This window comes from Colossoma macropomum, unplaced genomic scaffold (assembly GCF_904425465.1).
Source record: "Colossoma macropomum unplaced genomic scaffold, Colossoma_macropomum, whole genome shotgun sequence".
NCBI lineage: Eukaryota > Metazoa > Chordata > Actinopteri > Characiformes > Serrasalmidae > Colossoma > Colossoma macropomum.
In genome coordinates, this window is record NW_023494787.1 from 3816194 (window position 1) to 3831944 (window position 15751).

At 41.3% G+C, this 15751-nt stretch overlaps 1 protein-coding gene across 1 annotated transcript in view; it reads left to right on the forward strand.

Moving 5' to 3' along the window:
- Positions 1-15751, forward strand: part of ldlrad4a (low density lipoprotein receptor class A domain containing 4a) — a 120038-nt gene that overhangs the window by 36589 nt on the left and 67698 nt on the right. Inside the window, exon 2 of the mRNA XM_036565911.1 lies at positions 10342-10736. Coding sequence (XP_036421804.1) covers positions 10697-10736 — 40 coding nt within the window. The 5' untranslated portion in view covers positions 10342-10696. The remainder of the gene's footprint in view (positions 1-10341; positions 10737-15751) is intronic.

Genomic DNA, 15751 nt, shown 5'->3' on the forward strand with positions numbered 1-15751 from the left:
TGCCAAGCAACCATGGAGCGATGAATGAGGAGAACGTTCAGTCACCCACCGCGGTATATCGTGGTCATTTCACGAACTTTAAACTTTTCTCGTATAGCAATGAACATATGATAACGCAGCACTGTTTAACGCGAAAACCTTCGCTTTAGAAGCACTTTTTGGGCACTAAATCATCACCGTGAGTCTTATTGAGCACCAATCCAGTGGTGCCCTCTTCTCATGCTGGGGCTGAATCTCAAACGGCTCCCTGCTCCCTACACAGTGCACTACGTAGTAGTTTAAATACTGGGTCCTGCAGCCCAACAGAGCAAAATACAGCTAAGAAACAGTCATTCAGGACTCACATCCACACTGTTTGGCTGTAGAGGCTAGAATTTCTAAACTTTCGTAGCTAGAACACTATTTAGGGAGAACGGAGCCGTTTGGGATTCAGCCTGGATTTTTTTTGGGACATTTGAAGTGTGTAAAACATTCAAGTGACATTTTTTAGACTTTTATTTAGTTTTACAGTAAATCAGACTGTAAGTACTTTAATTGTAGTCTGTTATATTAATAATGAAGGTGTTTAGCATGTTTGCTATCTTTTGTTCTAGCTGACCAGCCTAGTTCTAGTTAAGAACTTACTTAATTAAGTTCCCTTACTTAATACTAATACATCTGATCAGCCAATCAGGGACTTGGGAAGAGGTTGATTAGCAGGTGTGGCAGATTGTTGTTGGAGCTAGGCTCTGTAGGAAGGTAGACCTACAGGACCAGAGTTAGAAACAACTGACTTAAAACCTCTCCTACTGGTTAACACTGGTTATCATACCTACTTTTCTTTTTTAAAGAGTCCACAGCTGCATTTTTAGTGTTCCCTGCAGTGGGCAGGTCCGGCAGAAATCTCCAGTCCAAGGTGTTTAAACCGGGGGTCTCAACCCAAATGTTAAAAAGAGCCATTTTGTCCTGTCAACAAAAATCAAACCACCTTAGGAGCCACAATATTTTATGTCCATTTTACCATCTTGGCTGTGTCTCAGTGTGTGCTGATGTTCTAGTATAGGATAAAAATCTAATATAAATGAAAACACAGACTGACTCTGCTCTGCTTTAAGCTTTAGCTCAGCTATAGCCGCTTTTCTCGCATCTCCAGCAGGAAACTTTTCCGTTTAGAGGGGGCGGACCCTTGTTAGTGCCGCAATCCAGCACCAAAAGTTGCGAGGGGACTTTGTCTGTTTTGAAGCCTGAATTTCTGCCTCTACTTTTGTCCATTTTGTTTGTTTTTCATTCTGAAAATGTCATGTTTGGTTTGTTAAATGTGTCTGAAATATGAAATCCAGGCTTATTCTTCCCTTTCCAGCTGTCAGCGCACTGGAAAGCAGAATGAACAGCAACAGCTGGGAGAAATAAGAGGAGTGAATGGCTTTTGGAGTCTTAAGTAAGATAACTGATCAAGTCCTACTAAACATCACTGGACACCCACATCCAGTCCATCAGTGACTCCACCGTAATTATACTGACTTCTGTAGGCCGCCTGTGTGGCTTTAGCGTGTATACCTGCTTACATAACACGGGCGATTACATAAATTGTTGGACCTGCTGCTGCGAGCATGGAGGTCACGATTGTGATCTGAGACAGATTTGAGATTAGGATTAGAGTTAGCAGCTCACATTCGGCTTCTATTGTGAGGACACGCTGTTCGTGAAAGTGAAACTGAAAGAGCATTTACAAGAAGAGTGCACAATTACAGCCCACAGGGTGAGGTTAGCGTTTTTCCCCACACTGAACTAAAAAAACTGAATTCTGAATACTTTTATACTACATCAGACTATTCTATTGGAAAAAAGTGAGGAAAATTCACTTTTCTTTGTGATATGGGAACATATTTCGTGTAGGTATTGTGATATAAACTGAGTCTGTTCTACAGTTTCTCATTAGGCTGAATGAATAACTGACTCTAAATGTAGGTATTGTGATATAAACTGAGTCTGTTCTACAGTTTCTCATTAGGCTGAATGAATAACTGACTCTAAATGTAGGTATTGTGATATAAACTGAGTCTGTTCTACAGTTTCTCATTAGGCTGAATGAATAACCGACTCTAAATATAGGTATTGTGATATAAACCGAGCCTGTTCTACAGTTTCTCATTAAGCTGAATGAATAACCGACTCTAAATGTAGGTATTGTGATATAAACTGAGTCTGTTCTACAGTTTCTCATTAAGCTGAATGAATAACCGACTCTAAATGTAGGTATTGTGATATAAACTGAGTCTGTTCTACAGTTTCTCATTAGGTTGAATGAATAACCGACTCTAAATATAGGTATTGTGATATAAACTGAGCCTGTTCTACAGTTTCTCATTAGGCTGAATGAATAACTGACTCTAAATGTAGGTATTGTGATATAAACTGAGTCTGATCTACAGTTTCTCATTAGGTTGAATTGGATTTTTTCTAGCGTTCTGTAAATCTTCTCCAACCTCACAACTGTTGCTATGAAATAACACATTTGTGGTGCATGAATAGGTCAGTTATAAGAACTTCTTACTCGGTTTGTCGTGTGTTTTATCAGATACTTGTGTGCTTTGATAAGGTTCCAAAATATGTGTTTGTTTGTTGATGTTTATGTCTGTGAAGGTTGTGAGTCATAAAGGTAATTGAGTTTGATGAAAACAGTAGATTTCGTGGTTGGGGTGATATTACTCTGCTCCCCACGAGTAAACAAGCTTTTTTTCCCTCTACAAACTAAAACTTTTATTACAAACCTCAGTTAAAAAAGGCAGTAAGTGAAATGAAAATAAAAACAGAAAGTAGTGATTTACAAATCCATGTTTGTTCTGTATATAAACTGACACAGTACTGTTTTACCTTATCAGCGCAATGATGTTAGAAAATATACACTCATTCTGAAAATAATGCCTGCAACACATTCCAAAGAAGTTGGGACAGGACCAATTTAAGACTAGGAACATTGGGAAGTGTTCAGAAAAACATCTTAAACAGGTGATGCAGTCATGCTCGGGTATAAAAGGAGCATCCAGGAAATGCCGAGTCCTTTATGAGCGAGGAGCAGTCGAGGCTCACCACTTTGCTCAATGAGCCACTGCAAAGGATTTTAGGCATTTCGTCCTCTACAGCACAAAATATAATCAAAAGATTTAAAGAATCTCTATAAAAGCTGAAAACCACAACATCATCAACAACGCCCAAAAACGCCGCCGACTTCTCTGGGCTGGAGCTCATCTGAAATGGACTGATGTTCAGTGGAAACATGTTTTATGGTCTGATGAGTCAAACTCTCTGATTGTTTTTGGACAAATGGGCCTTCCAGATTGTTACCAGCATAAAGTTCCAAATCGGTTATGGTATGTGGGGGTTTTAGTCAGAGGTGGGTAGTAAATAGTTACATTTACTAAAGTAAAAGTATTAAGTAAAGTACTGATGAATTTGTACTTTACTGAGTGAACGTAACTAGAGGTGAAAGATGGCTAAAATTACTCACCTTACTTTGTATGAGAAAAATTGTTTCCTCGACAAAGTTGATACAATAGGCTGAGATCCTACAGTTTTCCCCTGAACTCCTGATCCCACTTAAACTGGCGGAAAACTACTACACATTTATATTTATCTCATACTCAGCCCCTCTCCCTATTCCGAGAGTCTCTCACAGCATTTAACACCACAGAAACCCACTGGCTCTTCACGCCAGGGTGGGTAAAGGATCCCATGGTGTTCAGAAAGAGAAGAACAAACTCTTTGTCATCATAGGAGGGTAACGACATCAGCTAATGAACACAGATGTGAACAATGCCAGCCTTTAGATAACTCATCCCCCTAACGGAGCTGCAGACAGCCGGTATAACTTTACTCTCTGTTTCTGATTTAAATCACGTTTGAATGGAGAAACATAAGCGTTAAATATCAGACTGAATGTCGTGGGTCGGAAAACGACGTCGTGTTTCGACAGACGTGATTCTGTAAGTTTGCTAGTGCAGTTAGTTCAGAGTTCAGCTCCAGTCCTGAAACCCCTGCACTGCATAACTGTGGTTTCCTGGTTAAAATACCTGATATTATTAGCTAATTAGTCCCTTCTTGAGCTGAACGAGGTGAGAACAGCAGAGAGGAACACTAAACTGTACAGTGCAGCGGCTCCAAACCTGGAGTGAAAACACTGAATTAAGGTCTGTGTGTCTCTCGTCTCTCGGCTTCTGTCGCGTCCTGCAGGTGAATCATTGACAAAGCACAGCAAATTGAAGGCATCTTGCAGCGCAGTCACTCCCTGATTCAGCCCTCAAAATGGCAGCGACTATACAGTGTGACATCACGTGAAACGCAAGGACTGGCTACACTGCCCCCCCGTGGCTTCCAGTGGTACTACTCTGTTTTGTCTGTATCCGTAAAGCTTTCAGAGAACATGCACAAATATGGACAAAATGAACCATCTGTGAAGGCTGTAACCCTGGTCATATTTTAAGGCAACACATGCTGCCTTCCAGACGCCGTCTTTTTCATCATATTTCAACATGACAGTGCCAAGTCACTTTCTGCACATGTAACAACAGCATGGCTGCTTGATCAGAGAGTGTGGATGCTAGACTGACCTGCCTGCAGTCCAGACCTGTCCCCCACTGAAATATTAACATTCATTATAAAAAAATACAAAGACCCCGAATGATCGCACAGCTGAAAACTTTTGTTAAATATTCAGCTGTTAAAACTGGATCAGTTTGTGTCCTTGCTCCCCAAATGATTACTAGGTGTTGTTAAAAGGGAAGGTGATGTAAGACGGTGGTAAACATGCTCCTGTCCCAACTTTCCTAGAAGGAATTAGTGTAATTTTCTACAAAGCAATAAGGTGGATAAGCTAAACCATCAAGTATCAAGATTTTGTGAATTTAAACAGGTCAAACAGAAGTTACTGATCACTTTCTGTGTTTATCACCAGCTCACTCACCGTCACACTCAGGTTTGTATGTTGTTGTTTTTCCTGCCATCAACAACAAAGTCAGGTTAAAAAGTGTTAGTGAGGCAAAGTCATTAATTCGGCCCCCTGGTTTGACAGCAGAATGGTGGATGCTGTACCTGCCCTGTGGTGTCAGCTCCCCCTTCCTTTCCTTCAAAAAGGCCTTTTGTCTCTTTCTCTGTGAAGTTGTTAGATCATTAATCAATGTCAGGAGTACAACGCGGCCTCCGGCTTTTTCCTGTCATCAGGGAGAGCGCTGTTGTTTCTGCAGCACCTGAAAATGTGTGAGAGGGTTTTGTGATAAAGGAGAAAATGTGAGATTCCTGTTTGAGGCGGAACCATTATGCTGTTTTTATTTTTACCAACTTATTAGAACCAAACACTCTTTAATTTTCCTGGAAATTAATGTCTGAATGGCAAGAGACTCTTGTGTCTTATGTAATAGAAAGCCTCGAGCAGTGCGCTTCTTTCTGAAGTGATCACGCCTGTTCCCTACTCCCTATGCCCTACTCCCTACCAAGGCCACGCCCTTCACAGTGAACACTGGGAAAGCTACTGGAGCCGTGGATCCAATATGTGTTCTTAAATTCTAGTGAGAACACAAGCAGTGCAGCAGTGTACCTGCTATTGTAGTCTGTTTAGCTAGATACACTCTTAAAAAGGTGGTTCTTCAAGGGTCCTTTAGTAAAGACAGTGGTTATATATATACACTTTAAAAAGATGGATATGGTTCTTCAAGGGTTCTTAAGTACAGACGATGGTTCTATATATACACTTAAAAAAGATGGTTTTCAAGGGTTCTTTAGTAAAGATGATGGTTCTATATATACACTTAAAAAAGATGGTTTTCAAGGGTTCTTTAGTAAAGATGATGGTTCTATATATACACTTAAAAAAGATGGTTTTCAAGGGTTCTTTAGTAAAGACAATGGTTCTATATACACACTTAAAAAAGATGATTATTCAGGTGTTCTTTAGTAAGTTCTACATAGAACCATCTGCATGCTTTTCAAAAAGGTTCTATACAGAACCATATACAGGACATTCTCCATCAATCTGAAGAACCATTTCACCGTGCACAGAACCATTTGAGCATGCAAATGGTTCTACATAGAACTCATGGTTCTACATAGAACCATTTACTAACGAACCATTGAAGAACCATCTTTTTTTAAGAGTGTAGCTAACTTGGCTGAATAGCAATGTTGATGTACACTCTACTGTATCTACAGTTAGCCTCCACGCTCAGTACCAGTCTAGAACATAGTTCTCCTGTCAGCTTTTTTAAATAAACAGTTATCACAGACTACTTCTTTGAACACATATACAAACCAGCTAAAACTGCGACGAGTACAATCAGTGGTCAACTGTGACTGAAAGAGCTAGTTCTTCGGTTCTGGCCATAAATGTCAGAACACATTTATGATAATGCTACTTTCTGCTAGCCCCTCTATGGGTATGATAGCATTAAGCTGTTAATAATAATTATTAATAATTGAATTGTGATTAAATTGTAGTGCTAAATTGTATATATGTATATAGTATAAAATACAATATAATTAAATATATAATAATAATAATAATAATGTTATAAATTGTTGCAAGATTACATTTGAAGCTTGAAAATTTTATTTCGTGTTTTATTTGAAGCTTGTAACAGACATTATCATATATCCGAGCTAGTATGTATCAGTTTTACAGAGACTCTTTCAGTACAGAGTTCTGACATAGAGCTGCCGCCGCTGTTTTACATTCCTAACAACTAACCGGAACACTGCTTAGACTACGGCTCGTATTGACACTCAGTGATGTATCTAGAACTTCCAGTAGGACTAGAGTGACATTTCTTCTCACTAAAGCGTGATTGGTTGATTCCTAATTATGTTGGTAGTTAATCTAATGTGTAAGGCCTTCAGTCCAGCTCCTGAAGCCCTGACCAATGGCAGAGCTTGCTTGGCTGGATATTTGGATAATTTGTTTGCAACCAAAGTATTACAGCAGTACTAGTACAGTTTAAATCCAGCGATGCCCGTCATTCGCCCATTATTAGTGAAATCATTAGGCTTTCTGCTGCATTTTTCTAAGCATCTTGGGAGCAAAGTGTCCATTGTTTGGCCCTTTTAGGCCTTTTGAAGCAGTTGTTTTTCAGCCCTGCAGAACAGCCACCGTGAGCGTTCTCTCATTATGCGGTTAGAAACACACTGTAAATGATGTCGGTGACTCAGAAGGGGCTTTCAGGAAGTTCTGATGTTTCTCCTGCTGGTAATGGGCCAGATGACTCTGATCAATCCCGGTGTGTTAGTTACTCACCCAGGCTCGCTCAGCTCCGCCGGCGCTATCTCCCATTTCCAGCTCCTCTGGGCGAGCCGCGCAGCGCTGGCTGATCTCCAGAGAGAGATACGGGGGGGAGAATGCTGACACAAGGAGGAACTGTCCCCAGCATGAGGGAGACGAGAGGAGAGGAGACGAGCAAGACGAGCGAGACGAGCGAGACCAGCGTAGCGGCTCATATCGGAGCTGTCAGTCAGGATATGAACAAAACCGTCCTCAGGACAAACTCAGTGTCAGGCAATGTGTACAATATCTCTACAGCATGTACTGCGTGCTTATTATATATACCTCATTATACAACAGTTAGTTCAGGCCGCGCGAGCTGATTGGTTGAGGAGCGTTCTAATCATGCTGTTATTTCGCCATAACATCACAGGTTTTTCACAAACACTGTATCACTCCGCTGAGTCGCCGTTGCTAAGCAACAACTTTGACAGCTGTAGGAGACGCACAAGCCATTTCAATGTATTTACTTCTTACTTTGCCACAAACAGAAAATGGACACTTTCAAGATCACATTTGACCGACAGCCGATTTGGTCAGACTCTGAAGATGAGACGACACTAAATTCCCAAACTGTCATCACCACTGAGCAGCTTTTCAGTCGGCAGCTGTGACAGAAGAACAGCTAAACAACCTGGAATCAGCCAGAAATGAACCCAACACCATTTGCCAAACTAAATGGGCTGTAAGATGCTTTACAGACTGGCTGGAACAAAACAACATTAATACTGATCTGGCAAAAACTGACCAAACTGAGCTGAACTTGATATTGCAGCAGTTTTATGGCTCAGTCTGTACTTCAAAAGGTGAGGCTTACAGAATTCTTTCATACAGTTAACTAACATTAGCTACTACCCAGATAGCAAACATATGTCTGGAGGCACCCGGCTAACTGTACGCCACTGCTGGTCCAACCTCGGACCACCCAGATTACTGTCCTGCATGCAAGATCTAGTTTTTAATCTCCTCAACCAATTTTTAAATGTGCGGAGCCTTTTATTTTGGAGAATAAACTAAGACAAATATTACAAACAATTGAAAAAAATAAGTAATATAAAATGATTTAGTTGAAAATGTTGTTGCTAACACTGTGCTGTATTAGTTAAAGCTGTAAAACCAGGTTTATTAATGATTTTGCTGTTGTAATTACTTACTAAACAAGTTTTTGAAGGATAACGAAGGACAGAAATGAAGGAAAAGTAAGTGAATTGGCCTGTGAGTGGAACATAAAGATGAAAAGTGGTGTTTTGTCTAACACTAAGCTAAACTCTTTCCACTGCTTTTAGCATGTGTTCTAGATAACAGGATGTCATACAGTGGCTAATTGGTGGAGTATAGTCTTCAATGGCTTGTTAGCTACATTAGCCTACATCGGCTGGTCACCAGCAAAACCAGCAGATTTTGTGTTTTGGATGCTGGTAACAATGCTGGCTGACCAGCTAAACCAGCACCAGACCAGCTTAGACCAGCATGCACTCCAAGGTGGTCTGAGCTGGTCTATGCTGGTCTGGTGCTGGTTTAGTTGGTCAGCCTTTATGATCATGCTAGTTGCATACAAGCATCCAAAACACAACAAAACACAACTATGCTAGTTTTTCTAGCAGGATGTTTATAGATAACAGTGAGTTTTGAGTCACGGCTTTTACCCCGATTTTAGCCCCGATTCTCAGTCTGGCCGAGTCTGAACTGGTCGGCTCTAGTCTGCAGATGGGTCAGTCGGAGTCGACAGTTGGAGAGAGAGTCAAGTTGTGTTTGAGGAGCGCAGACTCAGATTTCTTTCCTCCTGATTGTGTTTCAGACCAGTTGGAGTTTATCAAATGTTTAATTTTTTCGATCTAGTGTAAACTGGTTAACAACTCAATCTGAATGGATTCCTGCAGCAGCCAATGAAAGCAGAGAGCGCGAAAGAAGAAAACACATCAAGTAAACAAAGAAAACTGGGGAAAAGACGCTCATGTGTGGAGCGAAGCTTTTTAATTAGCTGATTTTAAGGCAAAATCAAGTTTATGTACATTTAAAACTCTAAAAATACCAAACTGATCACATTTGTAAATGCATGATCTACTTAAACATGCTTCCTCTACCTGCTGCTTCTTTACTGCGTCAGAGCAAACGGCAGAGAAAACAGCAGCAGCAGCTCACGTTTGTTTATTTGCGTCTCCTAGTAACGGGAGAACACAAGAGTTCTTGAGAGTTCGCGTGACTCCAGTAAGTTCCGTTCAGTCGAGGAGTGTGAGATCCCTGATTGTTTAGTGTGGATCCTCAATATTTCAGCCGCCCAAAAAAAACGGTCAGTTTGTTATGATCTGTTAAGACTTTAAAAGTCGTGTAGTGAACCCAAAGCTTTACAGTGTCAGAAACCACATAATCAGGTCTATCAGAGATGCTGAACACCTCCACATGATTTTGGGGCGAATATGTAATGATGTAGCCATGCAGTTAGCACCATTCAGTTTGTTGATGCTAAGTAGCTTCCATTGCTTGTTAGCCACAATAGCCTTGTAGCAAACTTCAAACACCAACCGTGACTTGGCTGATCAGTTACATTTGGGGTGAATGTGATTTATGTGTATTAACACTGCTGTCCGTATGATGGCATAAGCAGACCTTTGCCTTCGCTGTGATAGTGACTAAGTACAGTGTTGCTGCCTCCAAACTCTGTTTCATTCACCGCGTGATCAGTGGGCTCCGTTCCGTTTGAAGTGGAGATTCATGATTTGGTGTTGTGGAGGTACGCGCCACCTCCAGTCGTGCTTATCTTTAGACTTCAAAGTGCCTCCCTGCTGTGGGTTTGCATCTGAACAAATAAAAAAGTTCTTTTGTGGTTGGGGGGAACCTTCTTTCTCTCTCTCTCTCTCTCTCTCCCTCTCTCTCCGAATTCCATCCTGCATAGTCTCCATATCGCTCACTTCCTAAAAATCCAGGCCAAAGGAAAAGGGTCAGCTTTCGTTCAGATCTCTTTGTGTTTTGGTCATATTTTAACCACCCCCCCCCACCCACCACCCACCCTCACTCATTCCTCTGTGTTTTTTTTCCATCTCTTTCTCTGTTTCTTTCAGTTATTTCACCTAAAATGAAGCTCACGTGTTCCTGAGGACGGAATGGTGTCGTTGGCAGACTGGACGGGACCTCGGAGTCAGACAGAGCCAGCTGAAAACTCTCCGCTGACCCTTCATGTTGTAGGCCATGGCACTTTATCCATGGAGGACAGAAAGCCCTTGTAAGAGTCCAGTGTAGCGCCCCCTGCCTCTGTAGTTCAGCCTGGTCCAGTTCGGTTCTGCGCGTTGAAGCCGAGATCGAGATTTTAAACCAGAGGAACCACAATGAAGGACGTCCGGCTGCGCCCCGTGACCCCGAGCTCTCTCTGCTGGACTGGTTAAAGCTGCCTTGCAGAAGCGTTCCTGCAGCAGCAGTATGCAGACAGATGATTATCCAGCCACAAACACTTTCACAGGTAAGAGATCACAGCCAGTCGTCGCTTCCCTCTTCATTAACCCTTGTGTGGTGTTCAGGTCTGTGGGACTCATTTTCAATGTTTACCAAAAGAAAAAATGATGCGATTTATTATTATTTCAACCTCAGATTCTTGTCCTTTGCTCATTTTCTGTGAAGAACATATAAAATAACTCCATAAATTGTTATGACTATATTGATTTAATAAACAATAATGTGGTGGGTCCAGCAGACCACTGAGTAACAAACACACCAACACCACACAAGGGCTAAGATGGCAGGAAAAAGCCAACTCACTGAGTGTGTTTACGTGCGCTTAATAATCTGATAATGCAGAAAATCAGATTTTGTCAGTAATCCGATCAACGTGTTTATTTGCTCTTGAGTTATCAGATAATGGGGAAACTCCGGGTCTACATGAGTCAGACAGTAATCGGATTTCTGCTTTGCAACCAGCCAATAAGCTCACAGAAGAAGACGTGATGTAAACGTATTGTAAAACTCAAACTTCATACTGCGGCTATTTTAAAAAAGACATGCGTCATTTAGAAGATGAAGAATATTTAAATCCTTCATTTCGTCAATCATGTATTTGGTTTCGCGTCGCTCCAAACGTGTTTTGCTGTGTCTCGCGGCGACGCTGCTCGCTTATTTCCAGTACTGCGCATTGAGTGCATGTAAACACACTCACTGTTCTTCGTTTTCTTATCATTATTATTACTCTGTGGATGAAAATTTGCACTGCTACTCCTCTCACAGCTTTCAAGCTAGAACCATTACATTTTGCGGGATTCTTTACACCATAGCAACTACCTGGAATATAAATATGCTGCTAAAGTGCTGCTGGAGTTTTTAAACACTGTGTCCACTCACTGTCCACTCTATTAGACACTCCTACCTTGTCGGTCCACCTTGTAGATGTAAAGTCAGAGACTGTAGCTCATCTGCTGCTGCACAGATTGTGCTGGTCATCCTCTAGTCCTTCATCAGTGGTCACAGGACGCTGCCCACAGGACGCTGTTGGCTGGATATTTTTGGTTGGTGGACTATTCTCAGTCCAGCAGTGACACTGAGGTGTTTAAAACTCCAGCAGCACGGCTGTGTCTGATCCACTCAGACCAGCACAACACACACTAACACACCACCACCACGTCAGTGTTACTGCAGTGCTGAGAATGATCCACCACCCAAATAGGACCTGCTCTGTGAGGGTCCATGGGGGTCCTGACCACTGAAGAACAGGCTAACACATTATGCAGAGAAACAGATGGACTACAGAATGGAACCACACTCACTACACAAAGATGGTTCTTTAAGGGTTCTTTAGTAAAGAAAATGGTTCTATGTGGAACCATGAACACTGAAAAAAAACATTTTGGTTCTTTGCATGGTGAAATGGTTCTACAGATTGATGGAGAATATGTTGAATATGGTTCTACATAGCACCAAAAAGGGGTTCTGCTATTGTTACAATGTCAAGAACCCTTTTCATAAAGGTTCTGCGTACAACCATATATAATCTGGGGAACTCTTTCACGATGTAAGGAACCCTTTAATTATGCAAAAGGGTTATTTGAGTGTTCATGGTTCTGTAAATCACCATTTTCTGCCTTTGAAGAACCAGCTTTTTTAAGTATGTAGCACCAAAATGGGTTCTGTTACTGTTACAATGTCAAGGTTGAACTCTTTTTGCTGCTATACAGCATCATTGTCAAAAAGGTTCTATATAGAACCATATACAACAGTCTCAATCAATCTGAGAAAAATATTTCTGCATGCAAGAACAAAGTACGCATGCAAATTGTGCTATATAGAACCATTTTTTTATTGAAGAGCCCTTGAAGAACCATCTTTTTTAAGAGTGTACAGAAGTGCTGCTGTATGGTCAGTGGAGCTGATAAAATGGACAGTGAGTGTAGAAACAAGGAGGTGGACTTAATGAAGTGGACAGTCAGTGTACGGTTGTGTGCAAAAGTTTGTGCACCCGTCAAGTTCCATGTATGTGTTGTATTTCTGAGTGTGAATAAGTTAACACGTCCTCTACGGAGACCCACAATTACTGTTTGTTTTCTGAATTTAACATATTGGAAGAAAAGAAAACATAAATCATCTGTGCAGAACTTTTATTTTTGATGATTTATATTTTCCCTATATCCAATATGTCAAACCCAAGGCCCGCAGGCCAGATCGGGCCCGTGACACAATCCCATCCAGCCCGCAAAAGTATTTCGATTTTCTATTAATGTTAGCTCGTTTCACAGTGCGCTGCACTACAGTCCCCAGCATGCTCTGCAACATTTTGGGGCAGCCTTGTGAACCAGAAGGCCGCCAGTTCGATCCCCTGAGCTGACAGTACGTGACTGAAGTGCCCTTGGGCACCTAACCCCAACTGCTCCCTGGGCGCTGTGGATAGGGCTGCCCACCGCTCCGGGCAAGTGTGCTCACTGCCCCCTAGTGTGTGTGGGTTCACTAGTGTGTATGTGGGTGTTTCACTGCACGGATGGGTTAAAATGCAGAGGTGAAATTTCCCCATTGTGGGACTTATAAGGGTCACTTAATCTTAATTAATCTGAACATTATGTGTGCTCTGACTCTCCTACCCCAACAACAGTCTATGGGACAGCGGTTACACCTCAGTTCTACACAATTCTACACAATTCCGCACCAGTCTTATCACCAAACACACTTTCAGCCTATATAAACACTTAACATTAGCCCAGAAACTGAGCCCAAGTGTTAATGAACTTGCAGAAATAAAGGATTCCAGGGGTCTAGTTCAAACAAGTGGGTATGTTGGAAAGACTGAGCTCCTGGGGATGTTTACATTTAGAATATTTTAAGTATTCATGTAATATTTCAGGGTCTACTACAAGTGTCTGTATTTTACTGCTGAAGTTTTTGTGTATTTTGAATAAACAGTGGCCACTTCATGTTACAGCAACACGTTAGTTAAAAATGAAATAGAAAATATATTTTTTCTGGGTTCCACAGATTTGTTGAGATTTTTTAATATGGCCCCTTCAGTTTTTAAAAGAGCCATCGTTTTTTTAAGCATGGAGCACCAAAAAAGGTTCTGCTGTTGTTACGATGTCAAGCTTGTAACAATAGAAGAACCCTTTTCGGTGCTATACAGCACCATTTTCAATAAGGTTCTATACAGAACCATATACAACACATCCTCAATCAATCTGATGAACGAAGAAGAAGCATTTAATCATACAAAAGGTTCTATATAGAACCACTGTCTTCACTAAAGAACCCTTGAAGAACCATCTTTTTAAAGAGTGTGCAGATGTGCTGCTGTATGGTCAGTCGGGCTAATAAAATGGACAGCGAGTGTAGAAACAAGGAGGTGGACAGCCAGTGTACAGTTGTGTGCAAAAGTTTGTGCACCCGTGGTCAAGTTCCATGTACTTGTGTTTCTGAGTGTGAATAAGTTTACACATCCTCTACCGAGACACTGTTTTCCAATATATTAAATTATATAATTGTGTAACTGTAATTGTAAGGTTCCATATAGAACCATGTATAACTCATTCTCCATCAGTCTGAAGAACGCTTTCGCTATGCAAAGGGTTCTTTGAGTGTTCGTGGTTCTGTATAGAGGTTCTGTTACTGTTACAGTATCAAGCTTGTAATAATAGAAGAACGCTTTTTGGTGCTACATAGAACCATTATCAAAAAGGTTCTATGTAGAACCAAATGCAACATAAGACCCATGTAAGCATCTCGATAGAACCATTGTATTTACTGAGGAACCCTTGAGGAACCATCTTTTTAAAGAGTGTGCAAAAGTGCTCCTATGTGGTCAGTAGAGGCGATAAAATGCACAGTGAATGAAATAAGGTGGACCTAATGAAGTGGACGGTTGACGTACAGTCGTGTGCAAATGTTTGTGCACCCCTGGTCCATGTTTTATTGATGTTCTAAGGGTAAATAAGTGAACACGTCCTCTACAGAGACACACGTCTGCACATTTTCATGCACAATTACTGTTTATTTGCTGAATTTAACATACATACTTTGGCCTGTGCAAGTTTTATATTGATTATTTATTATTGATTATTTATTTTTCTAATGTATTAAACTTAGCACAGTAGTTTTAAGTGCAATAGTTTTGCACTTAAATTAGCAGAAAATCTGAACCTCACTTTCGCTTAAAGTCGACAAAACGTGTCATTTCAAACTTTTGCAGATGACTGCATGCAAATGAGCTCTGTTCTGATTGGCTGCCCCATGTTGTGCCTCATTCAGAAAGTATTCCGGGCTGAAATGTGGAACAAGCTGTCAGGGTGAAAAAATAAACTTCAGCAGCTGCTTTAATTACAACAGAACTACAACATCAGCGATCTTTATAAGGGAGTCTATTGTCTGAATACACACGATCCACCTTCAGTGATCTACAGCCCTCAAAAACAAAAGACAAGGAAAGAAAAAAAACGCTCTTTCCGCATCGCTGGAGTTCAGTTACATTTTGGAACCGAAGTCAGAACCAGTTTCAGAATTTGGGCCGTCTGTCCTTGTCCGAGGCCGGCCAAATGCTGACTCCGACAAACAGCCCGTGTGCAATTTTTAATATCAGATGTGGAATTTGAACTTGGAGCGGAGCGCGGATCCAGACGTCCAAAAAATCCCTGAGAGATGGAGGTGGAGGAGATTGTTTTAACAACTGCTCGGCCCTCGAGGTCACCATGTTCAGCTATTTTATTAATCTCGGAGAGAAACGAAATACCAGAACATTCTGTTCCAGAAGCATGTGATCGACTCTCCACTGAGCTGACAGTCACCGAAACCTCAGTGGGGTTAAAGGAGTAGCTCTGTTAAAAACCTCATTTACACAGATCCCCCCCTTAATTATAAACACAGTCCTTCAGCCAGGTCATTTCTTTACAGTGGTGGTGATAGGAACCAGGCGTCGCCATGACTACAACACAAATATAGACATTTTATTTACTATCCAGAACCACCAGTGAACCTACACGAGTCTTCTGAGTTTATATGGAATGTTGATGATGG